Genomic DNA, 14,099 nt, shown 5'->3' with positions numbered 1-14,099 from the left:
AATGGCAGAGCAAGTAGAGAAGTAGTGCTGTGAGTGAGTAGCTTTTAATTTATAATTGTCTTGATCAGAGGTCTGTACTACGAAGCAGGATTTGGGGTTAGCGAGGTAACTTCAGGTTTAACCCTTCAGGGTTTTTTAGTCCAACAAAGTTGGTTCACTTCTTAACGGGGTAGATCGCCATGGTAACTTATGCTGAACGGCTAACCTGCTCCGGAGCAGGTTGTGTTCCAGATAAGAGATAAACTCGTATAAAAGCACCGCCTACTGACCAATCAGAGCTCGGTGCGCAGATCGTATGATGATATTACACAAATACGAAGAAGTGACAGATGCAGGAAGGACAGCTGAATGTATGCTGAGGGTGTCTACCACTTTGAATTATGTTTTTATATTTATTCTTTTACTTGCTCTCGAGTTCGTTTCACACCGCCGGAGACGAGGACGCAGCTGAAAGAAGGCTGAAAGAAGGCTGAAAGAAGGCTGAAATAGTCATACACGCCACAACCTTGTCAAAGGGCGTAATGAAGTCTAGTCTATTCATCCATTACACTTCTGAAAGCTATTTATATCTAAACGACTATACCTGACGTTTGAGTATTCTGTTAAATGAATAAGTCTGTTAATTTACACATTCATACATTGGCATTTTTTTCTTTTGCCAGCTGTCCTTCCTGCATTTGGCAACTTCAAATGTGTTACATCTAGTCTGGATTATGTGTTTAACTTCTTCGTATTTGTCTAATATAGTTTGCTCTTCCTTTGTAAAATCTGTCGCTCTGTCTGTCTGTCTGCAAGTTTGTAGACTTGTCCATGTTTGTGATTGGTCAGATGCTGCAAATATCGCCCCGTTAATGTGAACGCGCTCATAGACAGACTGAGAAACCCTGGGTTGATTTACTGAGTTGACAACCAGCGTCGTAGGACCGCTTAGCGGGATTTCGTTTGTTAGGGTTAGTTAAGCCAGATAAGGAGAGAAGATACCCTGGGTATGCTGAACTCGCTTCGTAGTACAGGCCTCTGGTGTCCCTCTGTGTTCTGTTGATTATCCCTGTGTCTGTGTGTCAGTTCTATGTCTTGGTGTTCTAGGTGCAGCTCCCTTGCTGCGTATTGAGGCACCTGTGTGGCTGGGTCTACGTTAACCTTTTTGCCTTATTGTGAAGTAAATGTTGTGTTATGTTGCTTCCAACCCGGTTTTGTGTCCCTCTTTGTGTCGCACCTTTCGAGCAAGTCGTAACATAATTGGGGCTCGTCCGCAGTGCTGTCGGTTCCAGACTTTGCGATACCGTTGAAGCGGGAGGTGGATGTGAGTGGTACTGGAGCTGGTGCTGTACTGCTACTGGAAGGTTCCTTCAGCATTGTCTGTTACTTCTCTAAGAAGTTCTCTGCAGTCCAGCACAAGTGTAGCACCATCGAAAGCAGCCCTAGCATGCTCTGGGCCCTCCAGCATTGGCTCGACTCTTAAAGATCACAACCTTCTTGTGTTCCTCAATCGGGTGTAGAACAGTAATCAATTGCTCATGCATTGGGCCCTCCACAACTTCAGTGTAAAAATCTGTTGCAAAAAGGGGCGTGACAATGTTGGGAGAGGGTTGCATCTAGCACGCCGTCATGTCCCTCTTTATGTTACAGCTTTATAGCCAGTCGTAACAGCAGAGATCAGCTGAAGATCACCTAACTCTGATGTTCCTCCAACACTCTCTGAAGAGTTTACGGTCCTCATCCACAAGGTGCATTTTGCTCCTTCGATTTCTTTGCCTTTTTCCACACAGATTGCAGCATAAATTAGAATTCATGTTCTTGTGAGAGATTCGAGGTCTCACCTATTTTTGATGCAAGCCGCGCGGTTCACAGCAAACAAACAGACAGTGAATTGATCGTTTGATAGTATATTGACATCACAAAGCAATTACGCCTATGGCACTCAAATGGCTATAGCAGCGGCCCTGCTCCATATGTACGGCTGTGTTGTGAATGAAAGCAGTAACATTGCAAGGACAAGCACATAGACGTCCGTCTGATGAAAGACGCTTTCACATGGAATAAGCGAACCAATGACAAGACTCCGCTGACCAAAGACTTCACATATGTGAATCCGTGACTTGTTGGACAAAAGCAGCTCCTTCATGTCCACCATGATCTTGATAATAATAATAGACGTCTTCCACCGCATACAAGTACATCCGGTCTTGCCCCATTTTCTTCTTCTTCTTACTCTGTTTTATGGTGGTTGGCATCCATAAGTGTTGCATTACCGCCAACTGCTGGACCGTCCCTTGCCCCATTTAGTGAAAAAACACTAGCTGTACCTGAGAGGTTAATTTACCAGGAACTATGTGTGAAAGAGGCTTGAAAGATGGCAAATCATTTTTATATTTCTACATCACCCAGGTTTACAGGTGTGTATCTTACATCTGTAAGTACATTTCTGGAATACATAAACTGTATTCATGTCTCCCATCATCTAGACCTAAGAGCAGCGCTCCTGTTGGATCTTTTGAAGGCTTGCCAAAGTGCTTTGATAACTCCATGCCCCAGAGCCGCTCCTTTGATCTTCAAATCAAATGCTGACTCACTATTGTGTTCTACTACCACTGATGAGAGGTTTGATCTTCTCATGAGGACGACAACTGTCAATGACAGCCTATCTGATCAATCACAACTATTACTGAAGGCGTCACTGAAAATTTCACTCTTTCTACCATGCAACTTCCCACATTTCTCATTTTCTATTCGCATATATGGTAGTTAGTAGTTAGTGCACGACCTCTTGTATCGTACAGCAGTGGCTGCTGTGTTACACATCTACACTATATTCAATTCAATTTATTTTCTTATAGCATCAAATCATAACAGAAGTTATCTCAAGACACTTTTCATATAGAGCAGGTTTGGACCGTACTCTATAATGTAAAGACCCAACAAGAGATCCCACCATGAGCATGGACTCGTTGCGACAGTGGCAAGAAAAAACTCCCCTTCTATTAATGCAGACTAATATTCCCAGCACTTCCTGCTGCTTCTTCACTTTCCTTGAAGCTGTGCATTAACATGAACATCAATATACTGCAATCTTCATGTCAATCATTTAATGTGATCGTAATACGTCTCTGAGGTATTTTTAATAAATCTATGAGAGCAAGCCAACCCAAACATTATATTGGATTCTGCATGTTAACTTAAAGGTGCCCTGTGGGGTATTGTATTTTAAATCCTGTTTACATCCATGTTTACCTCACTATCGCTCTTCTTCTTCACTGCCTTTTCTGCCGCACTGCAGCATATCGTGCCGTGTTACCGCCACTTGTAGATCAGTGAAATAATGTGAGACCATTGGCAGGAGGTAGACCCTGTTTGACTACATTTGAAATGCATCTTGGGCGATCGGAGCGCAGCTAAATACAAGTGTAAACGACCACCAAGACAAACCACTTTGACCACATATCTTTTGTAAGGTAAACGCTAATGTGTCCTGATCAAGTGGCAACCTCCGAGGCTGAAAAATGAAACCAATGCGAAAGTGCCACAAACTGCAGTTCAGCGAATGGCCACTTGAGGCTGGCTCCAAAAGGGAGTCAATCCCCATTGACCTCCATGTTACAATGCCTGACTTTACAGCAGAAATAAACATGTTTACTGCCTAGTACAAAATATCCCTCTGACATCTGACAGAAAAGAGGACTCTGAGGAGGTGTGTGCTTTATGGTGAATAACATTAATGCACGAATTGAAAGAACTGACAGGATTACATTTTACTGGAGTTGTAACGTTGCCTTGTACGATTTCATGTGACAAATAAATTGATTGATTTGAAGAAGTCTGTGCTCCAATTTTTTTTTTTCAGTGAGTGTAATTCTAACGTTAGTATTGTTTTATGTGGGTGGGTTAAGCAACCAGGCTTCATCAGCCCGCCTCAGCTCCATCCACTCTCCACCTCTTTGCTCATTTTTGGATTAACCCGAGTTGTAATTTCCAAGATGGCAACAGCGGGAGCTGCCCACTTTGAGCTTCACTTTTGCTCTTCAGAAACCTATGGTTGACGTCACGGAGACTACGTCCATATTTTATACAGTCTACGGTCCTGATGCGACGTAAAAGGAAAATACGTCATCAAAACCTCTACTCTCCTTTTGTTCCTCCTTTTTCTCACCTTCAGTTGGTTCTCAGATGGCTTTTAAACTGGCTTTGTCCACGACATCTAAGCTCATAGAGGTATATTACGAGTGCATCAAACATCTTGGGTTTGCCTAAGAATAAACACTTCAAGGAATAAACACATCCTGTATTGCTTTGATTTTCTTCTTCTTCTTCTTCTTTTAATTTCCGGTAGATTAAGCACAGAAGTGCATTGCTGCCTCCCGCTGATTAAAAACAACAACGCATTTGATCTTTGCTAATGGAAACGGTGTCTGTGTTTATTTGAACAGAGATCCGATCACATGTGGACACACATTCTAATGCCAGGTGTGAACTGTAGTACTTCGAGCTGTCCACTTGTGATTGGATCACCCATGCATGCTAATGCCAGGTGTGGACAAGACTACAGAGGCTATAAAGTCCAACGCATTAAAGCTCACTGTGAAAATGTGAATATGGTGAGTTCAAATTTGACCAAAACTTCCGTCTCCTCCAATAATTATTTTAGTTTGAAAACTAGTTTTCAAAATGTTCCTCCATTTTCTGAAATTTGAAAGATGTGGCAACTATATAAAGAATACCTGTAAACATAAACTCCATCTTGTGTTGTCACAAACCGAAAGTGAAGTGTGTAGTAACAGTGAAATAAAAAAACTGATAAAAAAAAAAAGCCCCAGCAATGGAGATAAAACAAATACAATAAATAAACAACATGCTGTGTGACAGTGACAAGATGAGCTCAAACCAAAGATAATAGAAAAGGCCTTGGGATAAAAGTCTGAAAGGTAATTTAAAATGCGACGGCGATGTGCGTGATGAGCTGAAGTGTACTCACGATGTTGTTGTGTTCAGGCAGGTGGTTGTTGCTCAGCAGCTCATCCTCCTGAACCAGCGGGGAGGGTCTGGGAGCAGGAGGGGGGGTGATGTCTGCAGGCAGGGAGCCGGAGCTCCCCATCCAACTGATAGAGTTACCTGCATGGAAACACAGCCCCATCACTGCCTCTGTGTGTGTGTGTGTGTGTGTGTGTGTGTGTGTGTGTGTGTGTGTGTGTGTGTGTGTGTGTATGTGTGTGCACTCAGCTGGCCTGCATGCTGCGATGCTGCATCTCAGTGGGCGTGAACCTACATATCTATTTGGCAGCTTTATTGTTTGAGCTGTCGGCAGCTTGATAAATCACCGAGCTTTATGGGAAGTGCATTGATGCATCGATCCAGGCTTTAGTGTTTGGACATACAGACTCAGTGTGTATCGACAGCCCTATTGACAGCCGCTGTGATTGAGTGACGGCCGCAGGGCTTTACCCTCATCACACCTCCTGAGCCCAGCTGTATAGCCTGAAGCTGCACTAGATAGACACTGTGAGAGTCTCATGAATGCTAAGGCTGTAGCATGTCGCTGACATATAAAGAGGTAGAGGAGGGTTCACGCTGTGAACAGTGCTGCAGGAACCGACCACCCAAAGAGATTCAGCAGACATTGGTGTCAAAGACAATTTTCATTAATTCCCTTTGAGTTGTTCCTCCAGAGTATCTTTGATGGTGACACATAAATTCTGTTTTCATAATTCTGGTCCTCAGATATATTATTTAATCAGGGTTTATAAAAACAATATGGATAGCAGTATTGTTGAGAAGTCTTTTACATGTTCCCCAAAATACTAAATAATAAGTGATTTGGGGTAAAAAGCATCTGAAACCACAAAGAGGGCATCATGGGACAGTAACACATGCCATGAAACCATAAGAAATAGTAATTATTATAAAATATTTTCCTTTTTAGGATATTCATGATTAGAAAAAAATGGTTGCACCAAATTATCTTAAGCTATGTCCTTAGGAAGCTTCTTTAAATAAATAAGATCCTTACATGCAGTGGTGCTCTAAGGAATTCTTTCAACCCAATTTGCAGAAATATCCTGAACAGCAAAGATGAGTAGCCTCAGTTCGACATTATGGAAAATATTCTCTCTTTTCCCCAAGATGGAGATGAGAAGAATGACACAAATCTGTGAGCGAAAGGGTAACTTTTTCAAACTAGACCCTATTTTCAACTACTCTTGAAACTGGTCCTGTATTGAGGGAGAACGCAGCTAAACGGGCTGTAATGTAATCCTTCGGGCAACTCCTCACCGTCAATGTACGTTCACTAAAAGCGATTGTTTTTGCCGCTGACAGGCTCAGATTGTTATAGAGAGGCCTCCCTGTCACGGTCTGGCTCTGTGCCCAGAGGCTGTTGGACTTTTTGTTAAGACTTTATATCTTGCATTATATCTTTTTAGAGGCCTTGTTTAGTGTCTCCTGTTATATATTTTGATACACTCACCATATGCGTCACGTCTAGTTTTACTTCCTGCCTTTGTATTTCCCCAACTTTGTGATTAGGCTCGTTCCACATGAACTGCGCCTGGCCTGGAAAGTAGACGAGATCAGGCAGCAGCAGCAGCGGGGGCGCGGTGACTAAAAAAGCTGCGGCCAAGTCGGACACTTTCCAGCAGCCTTCAAAGAATTAACAGGAAGTCACAGAAATATTTACATTCTGTTGGATCTGATCTGTAGGCTACTTGTAGTTTGCAAACCACGTTCGGATTTATTTATATTTGAATATAAATATATGTGGAAATGTGCGTGTAAAGCACTTTGTAATTGTGTTTATAAATATCCTTCATTATTATTATTATTATCAACCACATGAGATGTCTGTTAACAGATGAAACCTCCATTGCACAACATGAGACTAATATCCTACAATCTAGTGTATAATATTAGAATTATACAGAAAGTTCGGACTTATAAGTGTCTGACAACATTATGGAAAGAACCCCCACAGAGAAATACAATTTTTTTTTACCTTTCGCTTGATCCGGTCTGTTTGTTACTGTGTCTGACCAAGTCTCGCTCGGGAGAAGTCTCGTTCTGAAATCTCATCCACAACGTCGAAATCAGCTAAATATGGAAATCTTTTAGATAACACTAAGCTGCTACTCCAACGCAACAAACTCCTCTCTCCAACTCTCACTCACGTTTCCACTGTTCTTCCGTCTTCCAGAAAAAAAGTCACATGACACAATAACAAACAGACCAGATCAAGAGAAAGTTAAGAAAAAGGTTTTATTTCTCTGTTGGGTCCTTTCTATAATAATGTTGGCAGACACTTATAATAACAATCTGATCCTGTTAGTGGTAAAAACAAGCACTTAAGTGGACGTACAGTGACGGTGCAGAATTGCCCCGATATATATGATATAGTACATCACAGCCTGTTTAGGGTCTGCAGCGATCTCCCTCAATACTGGACCAATTTCGAAGAATGCTGTCCCCATTAGTCACTTAGGCACAAACACATTGGAAATAGGGTCCAGGTTGAAAAATCAGACTCTTTAAGTGCAGACTTGGAGTCAGGATGTGGTTCGGTTAGCTTAGCTTAGCATAAAGACTGGAACCAAGGGGAAACAGCTAACCTGGCTCTGTCCAAAGGTAAAAAAAGGAAACAGCTCTAAAGCTCACTGATTAAAATGTTGTATCTTTGTTATTTAGTCTCGACACCAACATGGGAAAAAAAAGAAACGTTTTTGGAACTATTTCTTGACAAACAACCGTTAATCATCCATCCAGTGCTTCTGTGCCGTGTCTCCGGCTACAATATGCATTGCCAGATACAATTATTGGTTTTGGTTTTGGTGTCTGTACAGGCCAACTGGTTCCAAACCTGGCAACCTCACTGTGATAACAAGACTCTGGTAAGCCGTGCACAGTTATGGAGCCAAACTGTTGTTTGCCACAAAATAGTTCCAACACATTACTCCCTCTAAAATTGCAATTTTTTGCATTTCAGTTTGTGCAAGGATTAATAAGACAAGATAGAAAATGTGTGAGCTTTAAAGGTGTGTGAACTTTAGGCAGAGCCAGGCTAGATGTTTACCCCTGCTTCCAGTCTTTATGCTATAACTCCAGCTCTGTACTAAACACGCTCTATCAGAAGTAACGCAAATATCCATATTTCCCCGAAATATTGAACTATTCCTTTAAGGCACCTTTAACAGCTATCTAAAGTAACTACTTTCTTTTTCATTGACCAACAGAATAAAGTCTTGTCCATTATTTCTCACCACATTTGTTGGTTGAAACACGTCCTCTTTCTAATCACGTTTGCTTTGTAGTATCAGTTTTCTATGGTGTGATTAATGTACAAATACAAGTCCCACCTCCTCTGTATGGATGGTATGGCTCCTTTTTTGTCTGATTCTCACCAGACATTTTAATAATAACCTCCCTATAAAACAACAACGGTGAAAAAATGAGCATAGGGCCCTTGTTGAATCCCCATCCTTTCCTGCTCTGTGTGTGTGTACACAAGTATCCAGTAGACATCCTGATCAGATACCCGTACTACCACAGCTGGCCCATGAATCACCACAGCTGGCCCATTTCAACACGAAGGAGCAGCGGCTCTGCTCCGAGTTTCTTTCGGATGTCTGAGCTCCTCACCCTATCTCTAAGGCTGAGCCCAGCCACTCGATCGCATTCTTCCGTCACTCCCCAAAGCTCATGACCATAGGTGAGGGTTGGAACGTAGATAGACTGGTAAATCAAGAGCTTTGCCTTCCGGCTCAGCTCCGTCTTCACCACAACGGTCCGGTACAGCGCCCTCATAACTGCCGACGCCGCACCGAACCGCCTGTCCATCTCCTGCTCCATTTTACCTCCTTGATGATCACAGTTTGGATTGGAATCATGATTTGTTTAGTCTGAGCAAGAATGATTTAGTTTTCCTGCTGGACTTTGAGAACAGTTTTGATAAAAAAGTTGCAAATGCTACTTACATTGCAAAAAGCCCCCTCTGAAATTTGATCAAAATGTCATCAATGAACCAATTCAGTTTGAAGGGCCAATAGACAACAAATAACTAAATTAGGGCTGTCAATTGATTAAAATATTTAATCAAAATTTATCACGATTGTCTATAGTTAATCGTGATTAATCGCCATTTTTTATCCGTACAAAATGTACCTTAAATGGAGATTTGCCAAGTATTTTATACTCTCATCAACATGGGAGTGAGCAAATATGCTGCTTTATGCAAATGTATGTATATATTTATTATTGGAAATAAATTAACAACACAAAACAATGACAAATATTGTCCAGGAACCCTCACAGGTACTGCATTTAGCTTACAAAATACGCTCAAATCATAACATGTCAAACTGCAGCCCAAAAAGCAACAACTGCTGTCAGTGTGTCAGTGTGCTGACTTGACTATGACTTGCCACAAACTACTTGTTATTATCATAAAGTGGGCAAGTCTTTAAAGGGGAGACTCGTGGGTACCCATAGAACCCATTTTTTATTCACATATCTGGAGGTCAGAGGTCAAGAGACATTCACTCTAGTTTTAAAACTGCAAGTAGTCTAGTTTTAAAAACCTGAAATTAGTGGCGTTAAAACTCATTTGTGTCAACACGTTATCATCGCTAACATTGACAGCCCTAAAATAAATCAAACTCATCAGATCTGAAGTAGTTCAGCTCTGCTCAATCACCGCACAGACCACACACAGTATGTGAAACATGTATAGAGTGTAGACTCACGCAGGCAGCTGTTGTGGGTGAACATGCGCTGCAGTCTCAGACAGTCCTGCCACTGGTTGCCACTGCCTTCACAGTTACACCACAGCGACACGTCTGCAGAGCCGTTACTGATGTAGTTGGGCGTCATGATGGTGCCTACAGGTCAGAGGGGTCAAAGTTGGCAAATGTTAGCTACGAACAAGTCAAAGGACCTACATGTTTCACTTTAATGTTAATAAATCTCTATCACAGTCATTCAGAGATGTAAACACAATCACCAGGAACACATCAGCCTGAAAGCCTCTGGCTTCTACTCTGCATTTTACTTTGAGCAATTTGGAAGGAAATCAGCTAAATTGTTTCATGGCACCACACAGAAAGAGGATACTGTTCTTTTACTTCAAACTAAATTTGAAACATAGCCTGTAGAAAAACATGATGTAGGCTCTGTGACGTTTCCTGGGGGAGCTGAAGGGACATTTTGCCTGGAGTCGGTGTTTTTCTGCTCAATGCCATCTTGGCAACTTTGAGAAGCAGAAGGGCCAAACTTTGACAATAATGTGGATGAAGCTGAGGTAGCAAACACCTCAGCTGAGTGCGACATAAAACATCCCACTTTTACGTCTTGAAGAAACAGTTCAACAGTTTTGGGAAATACACTGACTGGCTTTCTTTCTAAGAGGGAGGTGAGATAATCAATAGCACTCTCATGCATTAACTTTGGAGTTAGAGCTGGGTCGATTAGCCTAGCTTAGCATAAACACTGCTAAAACTCACTAATAAATGTTTTCTCCAGTGCACTGCATTCACATTGTGTGATTTACCTCTATCAGCTACCACTTTGTAAATATTTGGATGATGCTGGTTGTGCCTTTAAGAAAGCTATGAGCCTCATAGAGAAGTCATCCATCACTGTCAGGGCGATCAGAAAGCCACTCAGTGCCTCTCTATCCTCATCTCTTGTCAGCTGTCATGAGTCCTCACTTTCTATCTTGCTGCTTCTTCTCCTCCACCTCAGCTCTGTCTGATCGCCTCGCTCACACACTCTCTGTCTCCCCACCCATTACTCTCCCACTCCAGACATCTATCCTTCCGCCATCCACTCCGCTCCATTCTCTCTATAGCCACGGTTATTTGGAGATTTGTGCATTATTCGCTCTGTTTTAGAGAGTCTTAGGACCAGGGTCGGAAATGAACTTTTTTCACAACAAAAACTAAACCTAATTGTCATGTTTTATCTTTATTTAATTAGGCTAAATTCTCTAAGATTTGCGGCAAACAGTGCAATACATATTTGGAGTTTGGCCCACATCCTAGCTCAGCTATTTAGCTTAGTATCATAAGAGATAGAATTACTAGTTTAGTCTTAATAGTTTGATAATTTGATGATGATTGATGATGATCTATTTATTGATTGGTAGATAACAGCATGAAAAAAGGATTGAAAGGATTATTGAACTCTGTTGGTGTTTGTTTTTCCAATTGGTTCTTGATACTGAAGTTGCACAAGCTGGAAGTAGTAGTAAATAATAATGTGGGGTCCAACAGGACAGGGTATATATATATATATATATATATATATATATATATATATCTTAGATCAAATGCCTAAGGCCTCTTTACTTTCAGGGAAACCTGTATTTGGATTTCTAAAATGTCCTGCAGACAAACTCGATAACATGCCAAAACATCCTCTCCTGGAAGTTAAGTTGATGTAAAATGCAGCCTTCTATTTCATGTGATTCTCATCATCCCTCCTTTCCCATCTCTTCCCCCCTTGTATCCCGTACCGATGAGTCCAGCGTAGGCTCGGAGGCACAGGCCTGCTGAGTCTTTCAGACAGCCGCTGGCCGTCAGAGGAGAAGGCTGGCAGTTATTAAGGAAGTCAGCCAGTCTGGACCTGGCAACAACACAAACAACAACTCAACATCAAACACAAGAAGCGGGCAGGAAATGTGGATGTGCATGTTGGAGTGGTGTTTACGTGCATGTACATTTGGGTTCAACAGATGTAGGGGTTTCAGTCCAATACCGATGTTCTTTAAAAAAAGGATTGCCACGTTTTATTTCTTGTACATTTTGTCTTTTCTCTGTGTTTTTATTATTACTTTATGCTTGATACTTTTGCTTTGGACCCACTGTTCCTTCAGCTTTTTTTCTATGTATAAAGGGGATTTAATATGCATTTCTGAGGGCAAATACCAACTTGTTATTTTGTGCCGATTTTAAATGTCCCTAAATTTGTATTAGCTATCACTGTTTTCCCCATACATTAAACATTTCAGGATGGAAGAGCTAATTAAACCGTCATGGCACACTAAAATTAATGAGCAATCATTATCATCATCACCATAAAGACCCAGCCACACCAGCACATAATAGATTGAAATTTGGGTGAAATATATTCAGTGCATGCAAAATAAATCCATAAATGCATTCACAGAAGAAAAGTAAATCTACAAGAATTGTTCTCATAGAGTTCAACTTGGATGAACTTTGACACATGAATTGGCATCATGGACCAATAGCAAACCAACTTCACAGTGCTGAGCTGTAAGGAAACGGGGAGGTGGAGAGTCCTAAATAGAGGAAGCTACCATAACAGCTGTGTTGCACCATCCAATCCTACTCTGTCAAAGTATAAACTGCTCTACAGATAAGGTTAGGAAATGAATATTGTGATATATTTATTTTATTACAATTTAGACTTTAACATAAACTGCTTTGGAAGATTATTTGGTAAACTATTCACTCATTTGCGTTTGGTCTCAAACATTATTTTACCATCTGAAGTTGCTCGCCAACTAGCCCTGCAAATAGCCACTATCATCAAGTTTCCAGCGCTACCTATTTCGCAGACTGGTGTGATAACAATTTAGTCATGCACACCTGTGCTGACTCTGTTTGGGTGAGAGTGAGAGAAGGTTCAGTAACTTGGTGCAGTTTTGGTTAAGTTATTTAAAGCTTCAGTAGGCAGAATGTTTTTGGCATCATTGGGCAAAAAAATCCACGATAACCTTTCAGCATATTGTAATTCAAGTGTTCTGAGAGAAAACTAGACTTCTCCACCTCCTCATGGCTCTGTTTTCAGGCTTTAAAACATCTAGCCCGTGACGGGAGACTTTGGCCAATCACAGGTCATTTCAGAGAGAGAGCGTTTCTATTGGCTGTGCTCCGGCTGGTGGGCGATGCTTGGTATTTCCTTAACTGATCTCAAAGTGTGCCGGGTCACAAACTTTCTCATTTGCCAGCTAAACAGTACACTACAAGATGTTTCTGAAAACATTTGAGGAGAGACATAGGCATTACAGTAACACAATATTGATTCATATTTGATCAGCGCTGCCTAGTTTGACCGTGTGATCGGAGTTCGTGAGTGATTGACAGCTGCTCAGAGATGGCAGACTCCAGATCGGCTCTGATTGGTTGTTTTCCTCCGGTCTGTGAAATCTTGCAGATGCCATTAGGAGCACCGGAGGACACCGAGACACATGCTTTTTTTTCAGATCACCTGTCTCATGCACTACTGTCAGGACATAGTGACCATTTTATGAAAATAACTTTTTCTAATATTTGCTCCATTTCTACCCACTGCTGCTTTAAATGTCAATGTTATATTATGAATATACAATTAAATTTAAATTTTCCATGAAAGAAAAGTTACAAAAATGTTTGTGTATGCTGTCAATTATAGTTCTTAGGAATATGCAAAAATCTGAATCGGCAGGTCAGACTTTAAAAACAACAGAAATCAGAATCGTCCAAGACGGTTGCAATTTGTGCATCTCTACACCTGCCCTATATAATATAATTTTATAGTAATATATTAACAAACAACATCAGCCGTCTAACCTGCAGAGGTCATCTCGGCGGCAGAAGCTCTGCTGGTGGAGGCAGTTAGGTTGCAGACCCTCCATCTCCTGGTAGGAGCAGGACGGCACGATGGTTTTCCTCCTCCTCTCACCGCACAGAGTGTTGGTGCAGGGGCAGAACAGGACACCCAAGCTGTACTCCTCAGGGACCCTCTCAAGGAAGCGCCGCAGGGCCCGGTGGCACTTGTGCTGGTTGCATCGGTTGGTTCCGGGCACCCGTTTGGTGCAGGCCAGGACATACTCTGATCGCAGAGAGCCACACTTCTCGTACAGGCCGCAGTCCTGTGCTGCCTTCAGGCACTGGTTCTCACCATCCAGTTGCATGAAAGATGAGGCTGAGGGGGGTGAGGAAGAGTCGAATTAGCCAAACACAAAACACATATACAGAGAGTTATGAAGAGGGAAATGGAAGTGCCAAGCCTCATACAATAATTGCTCAAAAAGTACATTTTATAGCTATTATCGTTTAATCTACAGGACTACATATGTTATGTGTAAACATGGGGAATAAAAACTCCCACACAGT

General features: G+C 41.7%; 1 protein-coding gene and 1 long non-coding RNA gene across 2 annotated transcripts in view; one reads left to right on the top strand and one right to left on the bottom strand.

Moving 5' to 3' along the window:
• The window catches only part of LOC141774982 (uncharacterized), a 1,018,885-nt gene that overhangs the window by 69,055 nt on the left and 935,731 nt on the right, over positions 1-14,099 (top strand). The window lies entirely within an intron of this gene.
• The window catches only part of gfra3 (GDNF family receptor alpha 3), a 47,413-nt gene that overhangs the window by 4,069 nt on the left and 29,245 nt on the right, over positions 1-14,099 (bottom strand). The window contains exons 4-7 of the mRNA XM_074647831.1: positions 13,554-13,908; positions 11,492-11,601; positions 9,723-9,857; positions 4,970-5,106 (exon numbers count right to left, since the gene is read on the bottom strand). Of these exons, the coding sequence (XP_074503932.1) occupies positions 4,970-5,106; positions 9,723-9,857; positions 11,492-11,601; positions 13,554-13,908 (737 nt within the window). The remainder of the gene's footprint in view (positions 1-4,969; positions 5,107-9,722; positions 9,858-11,491; positions 11,602-13,553; positions 13,909-14,099) is intronic.

Source organism: Sebastes fasciatus, chromosome 10, assembly GCF_043250625.1.
Source record: "Sebastes fasciatus isolate fSebFas1 chromosome 10, fSebFas1.pri, whole genome shotgun sequence".
In the NCBI taxonomy this organism is placed as follows: domain Eukaryota; kingdom Metazoa; phylum Chordata; class Actinopteri; order Perciformes; family Sebastidae; genus Sebastes; species Sebastes fasciatus.
This window is presented reverse-complemented; position numbering and strand designations above follow the sequence as displayed.